At 61.6% G+C, this 16,069-nt stretch overlaps 1 protein-coding gene across 1 annotated transcript; it reads left to right on the forward strand.

Annotated features, from left to right (window-relative positions):
* Positions 1-1,316: 1,316 nt before the first annotated feature.
* Positions 1,317-10,494, forward strand: IRX4 (iroquois homeobox 4). Its single transcript, XM_087815066.1, has 6 exons — positions 1,317-1,538; positions 5,625-5,768; positions 6,283-6,534; positions 7,355-7,473; positions 8,308-8,636; positions 9,109-10,494. Exons 1-6 carry the CDS (start codon positions 1,317-1,319, stop codon positions 9,924-9,926), a joined length of 1,884 nt encoding a protein of 627 aa, XP_087671192.1. The 3' UTR covers positions 9,927-10,494.
* Positions 10,495-16,069: the final 5,575 nt, after the last annotated feature.

Raw genomic sequence — 16,069 nt, forward strand, 5'->3', positions numbered from 1 at the left:
ATAAAGTAAGTCCCCTGCCCACCGAAGACACCCCCTCCCAGAATCTTCCGTCAGCCCAGGGAGTTGACCCATGGGCTACGCTGGCACGCACCTCTGGGTGAATGCCTGTAGGTCTATAGCCCAGACGAAGCCCACCTTTGTGTTTCCAGAGACCAAAGCTGTCCTTCCCAGAGAAGCCACCAGAAGCTCTGGGCTCTTCACAAGGCAGCAAGCCGGGCCGCTGGCTCTCTTCTTTCCTGGCCTTGCTCCATGGAGAACTGGAGGAATGGTCGAGGCCTGGAGGCAAACACCATCCTAGCCTGCTTTTGGTGAAGTAAGCAGACGTGCATTGCCTTTCCAGTGACTGAAGATAGCTTTGAGGAAAAAAGGGGGTTAAGAAACAGCAAATAAGTTTTTTCAGACATTATCCATGACAACAAACCTCAAATGTCATTGCACCATCACAAGTCATAAGGAGAAAGTTTGTGGTTCTTTGAAGTGAAAATGATGGAAGGGAGGGAAAGGAAGGGTGATCAGGGCCAGGGGTTCTGGGCTGGCTGAGTGAGGGTCAGGGAGGCATGGACCTGGGACCCAGGACACTGCCTTCCCTCTTGGGCACAGCCATAGGCTGTCTCCATTCAGAAGTGTGTTCCCAGGACAGCCAGAGGTGCAACAGGGCTCTGGACAGTCCTAAAAAGTTCCCATGTCAGACCTCCCAGTCTTGGGCTTCTGTTACCTTAGTAACACCCATACCAAGGCTTTCCAGAACTGGGGCCTGCTGCCCCAAGAGCCCAGAGGGGGGAGACCAGTGTGGACACCACTAAGAGAAGCTGGGCTCCCATAACGCAGTGAGGTTGATTGGGCCTGAGGGAGGCAGGGAAGAAAGGGAAGGGTCTGAGAACCAGCCTATTGGCCTATTCAGAGGAGAAGCAGGCCACCTGAGCCCTCAACCTGACCTCCAGGGCGAGATACCACCACAGTCAAGGGGGGACTATGGGGAACTGGGGCCAAGAAGGAGCCAGGCCGTCTAGGGGCGAGGCTCCCCTGTCAGGCAGCCGCAAGCATGACAACCAGGGCACCAGGAAGGGCCTCCTAAGAGTCCCGCAGGAGCCCCAGGCCCCCCGGAGCGATACAGCTGGCAGAGCCTGTGGCCAAATCAAGGCGGCACGCCTTCCTGCTGTGCTGTTAAGCTCCGTGTCCTCTCTGAGCCGGGTGTCCCTGCCGCCCCACCCCCCAGAGCGCCCCTCATCCCAGCTCCTACGCCCCAAATACCCAGAAAGCAAGCCTGGCGGAGGGGAAAGTTGGCGAGTGCGCGGCGCCCGCGGGGGAAAGCGTTAATGGGCGGCCGGGTGGGAGCAGCTCGCTCGCTCGCCCACGTCACACCGGTGCGGGCTCGGCTGACGACCGCGGCGCCTGGGGACGCTGGCGCGCTCTGCTCGCCAGGTGCTCCGCCTGGAAATGTCTCCATTAGTTGTCGCCTGCTCCCCGCCGGAGCGCGCGCGCCGAACGACCGCGCAGAGCCCTCACGGGCCGCCGGTAGTGGCCAGGCGCCACCGCAGGTAGGCGAGGTCCCCGCGCCCGCCCCCGCCCCGGGGCTCCGAGACCCCTCCCCCCTAACGGGGAGGCGGAGGCTCCGCTCGGCCGCCGAGGGGCGCGGGCGACGGTGGCGAACTCCCCGGTGCGTCCCGGGCTGCGCGCTGCTCCCGGCGGGCCCAACGCCTGAGCGGCGCGGGCGGGCGCTTCCCCAGCGCAGGTAGGGAGTGGGCTCGGCCGCACAAACTTTGCCAGGATCGCTCCTGCGCCACAGGGCACAAAGTTTGCTGCCTGCCGGTGGGGTCTTTGGAGGCCGCCGCGTTCGCTGCAAGTTGCAAAAACGGGGTGCTGGGGGACGGCGCGGGGCGCAGTGGCCAGCGCGGGCCAGCGGGGCCTGCGCCCGGACACCCGGACTGCGCGCCTTCCCGGCTCGGGCGGCGCCCGGCGGGGGCGCGGCAGGAGAGCCGGAGGGAGCGGGCTGGAACGGGGGGCGTTCGGGGAGGATTCGACGCGTGCGCCTGCGGCTCGCCCCACTGGCTTTGCGGGAGACCCCAGAGGACTGGCTGGGAAGAAATGGCCTGCCAACCCCAGGGTTCGCTCGTGTGGCGCCTTCGACATCCAGAACGCCTCCTAGCCCCTCACCCCGCCTGGGTGCCCGAGAGCAGTGGGCGGGCACAGGCGCCCCAAGCCTCGGCCCTGCGCCTCAGAAAAGAAGGCCCTCGCCTACTGCGGCGTGCTCCCGCCTCCGCCCTCTCCTAGGGTCAACTTCGCCGAACTAGCGCCCTCCGCCACCCCTAGTCCACCGCTGCTCTGGGTGCGGGAGGGACCGGGGGGCCCTGCGGGAACCGAGAGTGCCTGGGCTCAGCAAGCGGCAGGGGCGAAAGTCCCACCGGGAGCGGGAGAAGGTCAGGGAGGGGCCTGTCTCCCCAGGGGCCCTCCAAGGATCTAACAGCAGGCAACAGCCCAGGGCAAGAGCGACCAGCAGGCCTTTAACATTTGGGACTAACCATCCTCAGGTCCCCTCATCCATGGCTCCTTTGGAATACAGAAAGCCAGTGGGGGCACCTCATGAAAGCCCAGCTGCTGCCCTGACCCGGGTTTCCAGCGGGTTCTGCTCAGGGGTGTATTTAGAACCAGGGACCCCTCGAGGGACATGGGCTCGCACTCCGTGTCTATGCAGGTGCGTTTAGCTGATGTTACCTGATGTGCTGACGCTCCTGCTCTATCTGCTCTTGGAGGAAAAACCGGGTGCCTCGTCTCAAGGCTTGGCCTTTTAGTGAAGGGCACTTGGTAACACCTGAATAGGTATTATCTGTGGGACAAAGACGGCCCAGGAAGTACCCCATTTTGGGCAGGCTGTCAGCAGGATGTCGGGTGCGCGCTGACCCTGCCTACAGAATTGGTTTACGGGGCCTGGGTGAGCCACCAGCAGCCCCAAGCTTCCCCAAACCGGGGTGCCGGGCCTGGGAGGAGCAGGAAGCGCAGGATCAGTGTTCAGACGCCTGGGAAAGTGGAGTCCGTGAGCTGGGTTTCAGGATGGGGAGCTGGGCGCTCTCCGGGAGAGGCCGGTGGGGCAGGAGCGCCTGTTCACGCTCTGGTCCTGGAAAGGAAAACAACAGCGCCTGAGAATCAAAGGAGGCCCCTGAAAGCCCTCCCCCTGGGCCCCCCACGGAGTGTTTGTGCCTGCCCCGCTTTCAGCGAGAGCAAGTGGCTCCTAGGAAGAACGGTGGCGCGTTCAGGGCGCTGTTTCCAGCGAGCTGTGGCCGAGTCTGGGGGAAGGCTCTGTGGCTGTCAGGTCTGGAGACGCGGCGCTGCCGGAGTCCCCAGGCGCTGGCGGCTGGGATGACCTGGTGTCTTCCTCCCCAGCCCGCTAAGCGCTCACAGTCGCCAGGCCGGGGCCACGGGGAGGGGGCGAGGAAAGGATGCTAAATGCCACCTTGCATCTGGATTCCTGCTCCCCGAGCCCTCAGACGCCCTTGCCTCGCGCCCCTCCCTCCGCCGGGCCTCATTACCAGGAGGGAGCGAGTTGTTTGTAAACAATAAATAATGGAAAGTAGGGGAACGCTCAGCAAAAGCCTGAGCAGAAGCCGGGAAGCTGGAAGGAGTTGGGGAGGGGGGGATGGGGGCAGGGCGGAGGAAGACGGAGAGGCTGAGAGATTCATTTCTGCCAAGAAGCCCCGGTGGCTAGTTTCTTATTATTTACAGGAAGGTGATATTAGCAATTCAGGTGAGGAAGAAATAAACACGGCTGCCACGAAATCAATACAGAATTCAAAAAACAATTATTAATGTCATTTGACTCGTGGTCTTTATACATCTCTTCCGGCTACAGACGCTAAACTGTCTGAATAATTTGCATGGAGCAGCTATTCATTATTTCCGATGTTTTCCTTTGCGAGCAGCTCGGACTTGGCCGGCTGCGGTCCAACGCGATCGGAGAACTCGTATTTTCATCTGTAAATTAAAGCAATTACGCAGCAGATATTATATGATGCGTACTGTGGTCTCCAGATAGTCATCCATCACCTTCAACCGAGCTGTCAGAGCCGGCAGATTTCGTTTCTGGGAGCCAGGCTTGCAGCTGGGGAGAGAGTGAGAACGTCATCATTAATTAGAGGGTGACCCTGGGGCAATTCACAGGTCTGAACCCAGGAATCTCTCCCAGCAAGTCTGCACAGCGCCGCGGCGCGCGGCTCCCTCCGGCCGAGCGCGGGAGGCCGAGCGCGGCGAGAGCTCCGAGGGCGAGCCCTGGCTGCGGCGGGCGGCGGCACGCGGGGCGGGGGGCGAGTTCTGGGGGGCCCGGACGCCCCCCTGCCGCCTGCTCGCTGGCCTCCGCTTTGGACTCGGGCGAGGTCCCGGGCCGGGACTGGCTGTAGAAGTCCTGGGGTGGGCGCTCGGCCTCCTCCCTAGACCTATGAGTGGCGCCTCTGGCGTGGAGCTGATCAAAACGCGCTGAGAAGGGCGCCTCTGCCTGACCCCCAGCGCCCCCTCCCTCGTGCTACACCCGAAGGTCGCCAGTTGGAGCGAGGGCAGCTGGAGGGGCCCCAAAGCAGTCTCTAAGCCTTCTCTTCGGAGCGCGCAGGACTTTGGGTCGTCCCTGGTTTAGCCCCAAGGAGCTAAGGGAGTGCGGCCGGGGGGCCGGCGGGAGGAAAAGGGGGGCCGTGCCCAGAGCGAGAGCTCTCAGGAGGAGGGGGCTGGGGGCGGAGGCGTTCCCCGGGGCACAGCGACCGGGAGTGGCGAGCTCCGCAGCCCTTGGGCCACCCAGCCCTGGAGTGGCGAGCTTTGAGAAAGGCCCCAGGACGCACACACCTGAGGGCATTTTGACCTCCAGATGCGGACACTCTTGAAGCAGCATCTGGTTCTGGAACTCCATCCCGGAGCGGGGTTCGAACTGGGGGGAGGCGTTGCGGACTCGCGGTTAAGAGCGGTGGGGCCGCCGCGCGCGGGGCCCGCGGAGCCGCCCTCCGCCCACCTGGAGGGGCGCCGAGAGCCGAGCCCCGCGGGCCCCTGCGCCCGCGCGGGGCTAATTTTAACTGTTGATTACATCTTCGTGAAGACTCACTCGTGTGTCCCTCATACGTCTCATTTGTAATTGAGACTAATGATTACAGTGGCGCGGGGAGGAGCAGCTGCTCATTAATTAATTTCTAATTAAAAGTGCCTCCCGTCCTCGGTGACTAAGGAGAAACGCTGTTCTTTGAGGCGATCTTGACTTCTCGGATGAAATCCATTTGTTAAAGCTCGTTGGCCCCTCCGCGCGCCCCGCCCGGCCGTGCCGCTGCCGAGTGACCCGCGCCCGCGGCCGGCCCGGCAGGGGCGTGGGCTGACGTCAGAGCCTCTGCCGCTTAAAGCCGCGCACATCTGACTTGACGGGTTCGCGAGACTGGTTTTTTTTTTTTTTTTTTTTGGTGGTTTTTTTTTTTTTCCTTTTTTGCAAAATATGTATTTGTGTCGCCGCTGCGAGGCCGGTCGGTCCCAAAGCCCCCTCGAGGTTCTGGATTGCGAAGCTGAAAGGACCGCGGCTGCCGGCGCGGCTCACCGTCCGACCGGGTTAGAAAAGTTTGCTGAGCGTGTGGATGAATTAACCGGCTCTACTGCTTCGCTCCCCCCAGCGCCTAGGAGCCGGCGGCCCCGGAGCAGTGGCCGCTCCACGCCGGCCCCCGAGCGCAGGACCCCGCCGGCCTGCCTGCCCGCCCCGGGCCGCGCTCGCAATGTCCTACCCGCAGTTTGGATACCCCTACTCCTCGGCGCCCCAGGTAAGGAGGCCCCGCGAGGCTGGAAACACCGGCTGGCGGGCAGTCGGGCGATCCGAGGTCGCTTCCCAGTGAGCAGGGCCTGCGCCACGTGCCCCAAGTGCCCAGCTCCGGGGGGCGCGGGGGGGACAGGGGTACCGAGAAATGCCAAAGGGCGGGGCCCCCAGTTCCCGCTTACTTTGACCTTCACCCCCCCCCCCCCGGGTTCTGAGGCTGCACCTCAGGGCACCCGAGGCGCCCAGTAGGGAAGTGGCACGTGAGGGGCGTGCGCGGCCTTGAAAACCCCTCAGGGAGAGTAGGAACGCCGCGGGGCAGGATTGGCTGCAGCCCACGTGGCTAGAGGGGGACCGGGGTGAGCAGCCTCCCGGCGGGAAGGAGTGCCCTGTCTGGCGTGGACGCCTGTAGACCCAGAGGACATGGGGCACGACCTCCTGGGCGGGGCGGGGCAGATGGAGGCCTAGAGCCCCAGCCTGGCGCCGGGTGGCCCACCCTTCCTCGCAGCCCCTCTCTCCCCCAGTTCCTGATGACCACCAACTCCCTGAGCACGTGCTGCGAATCCGGTGGCCGCACGCTGGCCGACTCCGGGCCCGCTGCCTCGGCGCAGGCACCGGTTTACTGTCCGGTCTATGAGAGCCGGCTGCTGGCCACCGCGCGCCACGAGCTCAACTCGGCCGCGGCGCTGGGCGTCTATGGGGGCCCCTATGGCGGTTCGCAGGGCTACGGCAACTACGTGACCTACGGCTCCGAGGCCTCCGCCTTCTACTCCCTGGTAAGGGTGCAGAGCGCGCCTCTCCGGCCTTCCCCGCCGCGCCGCGCCCCTCCCCCCCATCCGATTTGCCAGCTTCGCTTTCCCCAACTCTGGAAGAAGGGGCGCGTGGCCCCTGGATCCCGGACTGCAGGGGGTGGGAGAAGCTTCCCTCACTTGGCTGCTCCGAGCCTGGTCCCTGGGGACATCACCAGCTCCGCCCCTAGTCCAGCCACCGGTTGGGGAGACAGGGCAGGTGGGCAGCTGTATTTAATATATCGATTGTTCTCCGATCAGCATTAAGTTCTCATCAGATTTCTGGTTCTGTGGGAGCGGGCTCTGCCCTCCTCTCTTCCGCTGCGTTCCTTCCGCTCCTCGGCTCGGCTCTCCCCGTCACTCCTCCTGGCCCCCCTCTACCGCTCTCCTCTCCTCCAAGCCTCTCCCCCCGCCCCCCGCCCGCCGCCCCCCCAACACGCGCACACTCACCATTCCCTTCCCCCTCCTTCCCTGCCCTCTCCCAGTCCCCTCGGCTCCTCTCCATTTCTCTCCTCTCTTTCCCCCCTCTTTATTTCCTGACCCTCTCTCACCCCCTCTTTTCTGCTGTCCCCCAGCCCCCCCTTTCCCCCTTCAGTCTCACCCTCCCGTTTCTAATTCCTCACCTATTCCCTATTCCCCCAACACCCCCAGCAGTCTCCTCATTCCAAGTCCCTGGGCTCCTTCGCTGCCCGGGCACTAGGGACAGTATGGGGAAGGGAGCGAAGCTCGCGGGAGTCTGGGGGCTAGGGGAGGAGCTCGAAGCGGGTGGCGTCCCAGAAGCTGACTCTGGGCTGCTGGGCTCCAACAGAACAGCTTCGACTCCAAGGACGCGCCGGGATCTGCGCATGCGGGCCTCGCGCCCGCCGCCGCCGCCGCCGCCGCCTACTACCCCTACGAGCCCGCGCTGGGCCAGTACGCTTACGACAGGTGAGGGACCCACCCTCCTCACTGCCACCCGAGCCCTGGCGCTCTGATGGCACCCCACCCCCACCCCGAGCGTCCGCACGCCCCTCTGAAAGGGGGCAGGACTAGCGGCATTCCTTTCTTGGATCGTGCTGAGCTGACCAGGCCTCGGTCCCAGCCCGCCACCTGGCGAGCCCCTGGGGCCAGGTTAAAAGAGTCTCCAGTCTCCCACCCACCACCCCACGCCCCCAGCTGTCTAGACTCCCAAAGTCCTCGCTGTGCTGTGGTTTGGGGGAGCCTCGTCTTGCTGTCCAGGCATCTGATGCCTCCCTCCACCCCAAGAAGCGCAGCCCCTTTGGTGTGTCTGAGCCCAGCCCACCGCCCCTAGGGTGGGAACCTGAGGGCGCAAGTCCTTGCCCACTGGCAGACAGCATGTCTCATGTTCGAGGGGCAACAATTACATATTTAACTGCAGAAATGTCATGGCAGGCCTTCTGGGCTCATTCTCCCCTCCGCCGGCACTGAGGACCATTTCTGCCCATGGGCGTTACATAGTCTGGTCGAACACATGTAAGTCTATGTAGAACGACGGACACCTGGCTAGGCCTTGTGCTTGTGCCCACCCCTGACCTCTCTGGCTCAAGAAGGAGCCCAGGCTCCTTGTAAGTTTAATCAAATATAAACATTCTCTTTGCCCTTGAGCCAAAAGCAGCCCCCAGGAACAGCGACGCAGGTCAGGACCTGGGTGCAACCCAGATCTTACCACCATAAACGCCCCCCCTCCCCCCACACACACACCCCACACACACAACGGGGACTGAAAGCCTCCTGATGCCCCGTTGCCCCGCCCGTCCCCAGGTACGGCACCATGGACAGCGGCACGCGGCGCAAGAACGCCACGCGCGAGACCACCAGCACGCTCAAGGCCTGGCTGCAGGAGCACCGCAAGAACCCCTACCCCACCAAGGGCGAGAAGATCATGCTGGCCATCATCACCAAGATGACCCTCACGCAGGTCTCCACCTGGTTCGCCAACGCGCGCCGGCGCCTCAAGAAGGAGAACAAGATGACGTGGCCACCCAGGAACAAGTGCGCTGATGAGAAGCGACCCTATGGGGAGGGCGAGGAGGAAGAGGGGGGAGAAGAGGACTCCCGGGAGGAGCTCCTCAAGAGCACCAAGAATGAAGGTGGGTCGACGTTGGTGATGCTGGGGCTGGGGCTCAAGGCCAGGGCTCCCTGGGCCTTCTCTGTGGGTTCTAGGACAGCTGAAGGCATTGAACCCTTGGGGGGGCCTGGGTTCAAATGAATGAATGAACTAACCCGAGCAGGGCCCAAGGGTATGTGTGTGCGTGCGTGTGTGTGCGCGCATGAGCCAGGAGCATGTTTGAAGAAATCCAACATCATGTTTAAAACACTAGACGCCCCTCCACCATTGAGTTCGTGCTAAAATACACTCACGGGTGTTGTCAGTTTGGGATCCGGGCGCCTCTGGAGATGAGAGGTAGGAAGTAAGGCCTCCTTGCTTTTCCTGTCTCCAGGGCCTAGAGGTAGGTGGGGCTTTAACCATAACCATAGATACAGAGTTAGGAAGGAGGAGATGGGGGGATAGTTAACCCACCATCGTCTCCCTCCACTGGCCACTCTTTCTGCCTTGGACAGAGCCCATCGGCAAAGACGAGAAGGATCTTGAGCTCAGCGACTTGGAGGACTTCGATCCGCTGGAGACGGAGCCCCAGGAGTGCGAGCTGAAACCTCCCTTCCAGCCCCTGGACAGTGGCCTGGAACGCGTCCCCGCCGCTCCCGACGGCCCCAGTGCCCCTGGAAAAGAGGCCTCCGGCGCCCACCGGATGCCCCTGGCCGCCGATGGCGGGTCTGCCCAGGACCAGGACCTGGAGAGGGCCCGGAGCTGCCTCCGGAGCGTGGTGGCGGGGCCGGAACAGCCACCCGGTGCCGCGGGCGGCCCGCAGGCCTGCGAGGCCAAGCTGGGCTTCGTGCCGGCTGGGGCGACGGGGGGCCTCGAGGTCAAACCGCGCATCTGGTCCCTGGCGCACACGGCTACCGCGGCCGCGGCCACCAGCCTGAGCCAGACTGAGTTTCCCTCGTGCATGCTCAAGCGCCAAGGCCCTGCGGCCGTCTCCTTGGCACCCTCCTTGTCCTCGCCGGCGGCCCCGGCCCCCGCTGGTGCCCTGGACAGGCACCAGGACTCCCCGGTAACCAGTCTCAGAAACTGGGTGGACGGAGTCTTCCACGACCCCATTCTCAGGCACAGCACTTTGAACCAGGCCTGGGCCACTGCCAAGGGTGCCCTGCTGGACCCGGGGCCCCTGGGCCGCTCGCTGGGGGCAGGCGCCAACGTGCTGACGTCACCCCTGGCGCGCACCTTCCCACCCTCCGGGGCGCCCGAGGCCCCAGCCGCCGGGGCCGCGAAGGAGCTGCTGGCCCTGCCCAAAGCCGGTGGGAAGCCCTTCTGCGCTTAACCCCGAGGGACCCAGGGCCCAGGAGGACGCCGGTGCTCAGGCGGCAGGCTCGCATGTCGAAGACTCTTTTTCTAACAAGTTTCCAAAGCTAGGAGAGAGCGCAGCGAAGCTCAGGCAGCCCGCCCACCCCGAGGGAGGAGCTGAACTCAGTCTCCAGGAACCACGGACAAACCCCTAGATCTGTCGCGCGAGGTCCACTGACCACCCTGACCATTCCCAAACTCGGGGATCGATGGGACCGGGCTGCGCCCAGAGCAGAAGGCAGCCGCCCTTAAGTTTACTTCCAAAAGTTTACATGGAGAAGACGTTTTCGGTTCCGAGGCTTGGTCTGTGCCGCTGCCTTCTGGGCGTGAGGCATGCCCGTGCTCTTTCCGAGGACCCCTCGGCCTGTGGACCTTCCGATTTCACCCTCAGCACATAATTCTCACCCAAAACACTTCCCCGAATTTACACTATTGCACACTCTTAACGCGATAAAATTATGTTTTTTAAATGTATGTTCACACCAGTAATTGCCTGCTTCAGAGGCTGATATAACGAAACCAATAAAACCGACTGATGATGTTTGCATTGCAAAATGCGCACTCGGCCAAGGTAGGGATTTGAGAATTTGTTGGAGGAAAAGTGCTGATCGCCGCGGGGAGGAGTGGGGGAGGGTACTGACCAGAGACCCCAGGAAGTTGCTTGCAGAACATAAGACAGGGTCTGGCAAGGCTATTTAAAAAAAAAAAAAAAAGTGTCAAGATTCTGTTGAACTCCCCGACAGAAGTGGATAGAGACCCAAAACTTTTAAACTCTCCACCGTTAACAGGCTCCAGAATTTTGAGTTCTCGGGAGTTTCTTTGGCTCGGTTAATTTGAATAACTTTTACACTTTCTAAATTCCCTGGGACTGTGCCCTGGTGGGAGAGGGGCAGGAAGGTCACAGCCATGACATCTTTCTTAGGAAGTCAGCCCTTGGACAGTGTTCTGCGGGAGTGTCCGGCCTTCCAGGGCCCCACCTGGCTCCTAACCCCGCCTCCTGTTCCTTCTGGGACCCGGTGCCCTGTTGGCAAAGATTCCCCACTGCGAGCTGCGGCTCCAGGAGGGGAAGGCGCGCAGTAGACCGCATACCCCAACTGGGCTAAGTAGGAATCGGGGACAGAACCTGAAGAGCAATTCGGGTTGGGAGGACCCGGGCCTTGCCCCGCCTCCACCAAGGGCCCTGCGAGGTACGGATCCTTGGCTTTCCTCAAACACCGGGTTCCCCCACGCCCACGCCCACTGGCGCCTGGCCCAGCGCCAGGGCCCCTGGAGGGCTGCGTGCGAGTGCAGTGCTCACTGGACTCCGGTCTGGCCCCTCGCCCGAGAGCCCTCTGCTAAGGCCCTTCTGGGCTTCATTCCACAAGTCCTAGGTGTCCCGAGGGCGGACGGATCCGCAAGCCAGCCGGCCTGCAAAGGTGGAGTGGCTCTTAGGGAATAGCGGCCCTTGCCCGGGAAGGGGTCGGATTGACTGTCGTGGAGACACCAGCTGGAGACGCAGGTCCTCTCTGGGGGCTGGCGGGCAGCTTTCGGGGGACATGTGAGGCCTGGGCTTTCTTCTGGAGGGCCTGGGTGGAACCCGACCGGGGCCCTGTGGGGTCGGAGTCGGGAGCGCTCGAAAGCTGGCCCGATTGGTCAGGGGAACCCAGCCGCGTGGAGAGTGTACGCACCTTAGAGAGGGAACCGCGAGGCCAAAGCCGGTCACCTGGGCTCTGGGGGCACCCTGAGTAGTGAGACCCTGATGGCCAGACCTCGGCCAGACCCCCAGCACTGAGTGGTGGGACCTCAAAGCCCAGACCTTGAGCGGAGGGAGCAGCCTCGGTCGCCGGAGTCGGGACTGGCCGGGCCCGAGGCTGCCCGGCCGCGCGCGGTAATTGGATTGTATCCGCCCGCGCGCTGTCACCGTATTGACTTTCGCTCTCTTGGATGATATTATCGAGATTCGGAAGCTCGCCGCTGATGTGCCTGTCAAAAGGCGGCGGCGGGAGCCCCCGGCCTGGCGAGCGAGCATCAGCCAAGATAATTTGAAGTGAAATTTTCATTTTGACAGTAAACCCCTCAATTTCTAAAGGCTCGGCGCTCCGAGAGCCCGCTGGAAGGGGGAGGCTTTGCAGAAAGCCACGTCTTAGACTGAAAAGGGCAAAAGAACTCGAATTAGTTGTAATAGATAAAAGGGCAAAAATAAAGAGTCAAGGGTACTTGACAGTAATAGCGAAAGTGGAGTCTCGAGGGAGACGCTGCGGCCGAGGCTGGGGCGCCAGGAATTTTAATGCGACTGCCCGAGCGCCCCCACTCCAGCCTGAGACAAAGCCAGGCATTTTCAGCGAACACAAGGCTTTGAGGACACGGGTGGCGCCGTGAGGCGGGACGCGGCTGTGGGTGCGGAGGCGGACGCTGCTGGCCCGACCCGCCTGCCCCGGGTGCGGGCTGCGGGCGGCTGGGGAGCGCGGCCGAGCGGGACTCGCGGGGCGGGCACGTGGCGCAGGTCGGTGAGCGCGGAGGCCCCGCGGGTCTGATTCCCATCCTTCCCCTCTGTCGCCCAGGCTGTGGCCCCAGGACCTCAGGCTTCAGCACGGTGGCGGCTCCGGACCCGGTTTGTCCCGGAGACCCAGGCCAGGGCGATTCCCGCACCGCAGGAGCACCCCGTCCTCGGTGGAACTGACGGGCTGAAAGTGGTTTATTTGATTAAACGGCAAATTTGTGTGAAATAAAGACATCAGGTGGGGAGGAGGGATTCAGCCACACCCCGGGGCAACTCACCCCAAAGGACGCCCGAAGCTGGGGCTGACACTTCGCCCCACATCCGGCCCTCTGGGGGCACGCTCAGGTGCTCGCTTCGTGCACCTTCCCCGCCCGCTGGCCCATCTTCGGGGTTGGGGGGTCCGGCGAGGAAGGCCCCGCGGCGGGGCGGGGCGGGGCGGGCGGCGAATCGGGGCTGCCGCCGGGGAGAGGCCGCGGTCCCCGGCGAGGCCCCCTGCGCCCCCGGCGCGCTGTCAGGGACGCGGCCGGGCCGGCGCTCGGGCGCTCAGGCGTGGCGAATTCAAACACGCCGAGGAGGGTGCTAAATTAACGGCGCTCTTTACATAGCGCCCAAATAAAACTGCAATCAGCGGCGCGTTACTTTTCATTAAGCGAGTCTGACAGCAGCAGATCCGGAGCCGACAGGGGAACAGGCGCGGGAAATATACGGCGCGGGCGCGCGTCTAGGATAATTCCTTAAGCTCCATTAACAACTCTTAGCCGCGGGAAATGGGCTCCCGGAAACCGTCTCCAAATCTAAAAGCTTTATCGACCCTCAAACCGCTGCTGATGGTTCCATTTTTTCCCTTTTTCTTCCTTTTTTTTTTTTTTTTTTTAACTTAAGGAAGAAGCACCCGGCAAGGTAATAGAGTTTGACACTACACCTTCTTAACTAGGGGGGGGGGGGGGGGGGGGGGGGGCAGGCCCTTAAGTGGTATTTAAAAGGCAACCAATTAAGATTTAAAGTGGTTGTCCGCTGAGACTGTGCCCGCGGTTGATGCCACCTACTTTACCCTGGGCATGCCCGCCCGCCCGCTGCAAACTGCCTGGTTGGTGTCTCTCTCCCTCTGTCTCTCTTCCTGCCACCCCTGTCTCTCTCCCCCCCATTCTCTGTCTCCATCTCTCCCCACCCCCAATAAAGAGAGTAACAGGGAGAGAGGCAGCAAGCTCTCTCTCTCAGTGCTCCTTTCCTTCCCAAGGGTCACCTGTTGGAATGGGCGACAATCTTCTGTAATAACAGGTTAAGGGAAACTGGGCCTGGCCTCTCCTACAGACCACTAGCTGACCATCCGGTGTCCTCTGTGCCTGGGTGCTGGGGGCGGCCTCTCTAGTGGGGTGCGGGTGCCCAGGCTGCAGGGGCTGGTACAATGGAAGCAGAGGCATTCCCCACTTTCCCTCCCTCCCCCGCCCAGCCCAGTGCTGACTTCTCTACTAGCATTCCAGAAAGATGCCTTCTCCTTCCTGCAGCTCTACGGAAGCCCTTTGGGGGGGGTGAGCCGCTTTCCCTTTCACCCTGTTACCCCCCTTAAGGTGATGGTGGCCACAGCATTTGTTCCCACTGGCGTCACAGAGTTGAAGAAGGCAGAAAGCCTGGGTAAGCCAGGGTCACATCACGGGAAGGCAGCAAAGCCCAGGGAAGGAAGAGCAAGGGCCTTTCAATTTGAGGCCGGTCTCAGGCCCTGTTGGAAAGGCACAGGAACAATGGGGTCCTGAAGGGAGGAGGGGGGCAATGGGGGAGGAGGAATAGGAGAGGAGGAGAGGGGAGAAGGGGGGAAGAAAGAGAGGAGAGGCCGGGAGGGGAGAGGAGGCTAGCAGGGAGGAGGGGAGCAGGAGGGGAAACCTGGTGGACGGTAAGAAGGAGACTAACCTGGCTGGCACCAACTTTATGAGAAATACTTGCAGAAAAAAATGCCTGTCCCCAAAAGGGTGAAGGCAGGAGGTTTACCAGAAGCCTAGGGCAGACAGGCCCCCTGCACATTGTGCCTCAGTGAGCCCTGAGCTTCAGGTCTCTCTACTTTTCTGTGGGGAAGGAGGGGTGGGCATCTCCTCAGGGTCTCAGACATCAGCCAAGCCCACCGTGGACTTTAAGAATCAGGAGTCGTGTCCTACAGCCAAGGTTAGAGAAGGTTCCAGGACCTCCTTCGAGGATGCCTCACTCCAAGGGTGGGGTTCAGGGAGCAGAAGCTCCACCCACTAAGAGCCTTGATGGCTGGAACTGAACCCAAGATTCAGGAAGGTACCCAACGCCTGAAGTGAGACTTAGACCAAGGCAGATTTTCTCTGCTTTGCTGGAGCCTTTGCCCATGCAAGGTAGCCAAGGCAGCTATTCCCAGCATCTCTAGTGACTCTGCTTTTGTCACAGTGACCTGGTCTTTCGGGGACCTGCCAGAGAAGATGAATCTCTTCATGATCACCTAATTCTCACTGCTGTTGACATGTAGATGTGGACTCAACTGAGCAGAATGGCCCATGTGATTAAGGACTCCTGATCTCATGGAGAAAAAATAATAATAAAGAAACAGAGAGATGGATCCGTGCAAGGGGAGGAGCACGCTGGTAGGAAGGGTGCCAGCCAAGTGTCTATACCTTTGCTTCTCCAAGCTTTACGTTATTTTAAGAGCATAATCAGTGTGTTCATCGTCTCATCAACCTAGTGAAGGACAAGCTGATGGAGCCGTGCGCACAACACTGTGTGAAACTCCGTGTTCCACTTGTCCAGGGCTTGCTGGTGTTTGTTCTGGGCACAAGAGGTGCTGAGCGGCTGCCTGCACCAGGCCCCTGCTGGTGGCACCACTGGCCAGGTCAGGTTGGGGGGTAGGGGGAGTAGGGGAGGTCTGTGAGAGATTCTGGAAGCCTTCCAGCAGGTTAGCACATTCTCTCCCTGTCCCTCTCCCTGCTTCGCTAGTTCTCTATGGAATGAGCCCCTCCCCCCACCCTGTGATGAGCAGGGAGGGCCCGCAGCTGGCCCAGCTGGGGTCTCAGTGAGCAGGTCATGTTGTGACAGATGGGACAAGAGGAGCTGCTAGAGGCCAGGACACCCACTGGAAAGAACAGTGCTCACTTAAACAGGGGACCCAGGGAGTAGAGTGGGGGTTGAGGCAGGGACAGCAACACCAAGGGAGTCTCACACGGGGCTGGATTGGGAGAAACCTGGGGGACAGTGAGCAGGGTGGTGGCATTAAGTCATTTGCTGCAGCTCCCAGGGGGTGAGAAGTCCATGGTGACCAGGTGCATGCAGGTGGGGGCTGCTGGCTCAAATTTGGCGTGGATGGCCAGGGACAGAAAGAAAATACCCAGTAATCCACCAGAATGAAGGCAGCAGGAACAAACCACAGGACAAGAGGAAAGGGGGTTTTCATGTGATGGTTTAACATCTTAGTGACCTAACTGGATATGGCAGGAAGCAATCTCATGTCAGGAAGACTCAGAGATAAGCTAATAAAATGAGGGGCATTTCTGGGAACAGAAAATAAGGGAACCAGAGGGAGTGCACCGACATGTGGGTGCCAAACTGTAGATTTCGCTCTGCTGCTGATTCAGTAGAATGCACGGCACAGCCTGCCATCACCTCTGTGCTAGGCACAGACCCCTAGCCTCATGGCA

This window comes from Miniopterus natalensis, chromosome 3 (assembly GCF_054644295.1).
Source record: "Miniopterus natalensis isolate mMinNat1 chromosome 3, mMinNat1.hap1, whole genome shotgun sequence".
Classification (NCBI taxonomy): domain Eukaryota; kingdom Metazoa; phylum Chordata; class Mammalia; order Chiroptera; family Miniopteridae; genus Miniopterus; species Miniopterus natalensis.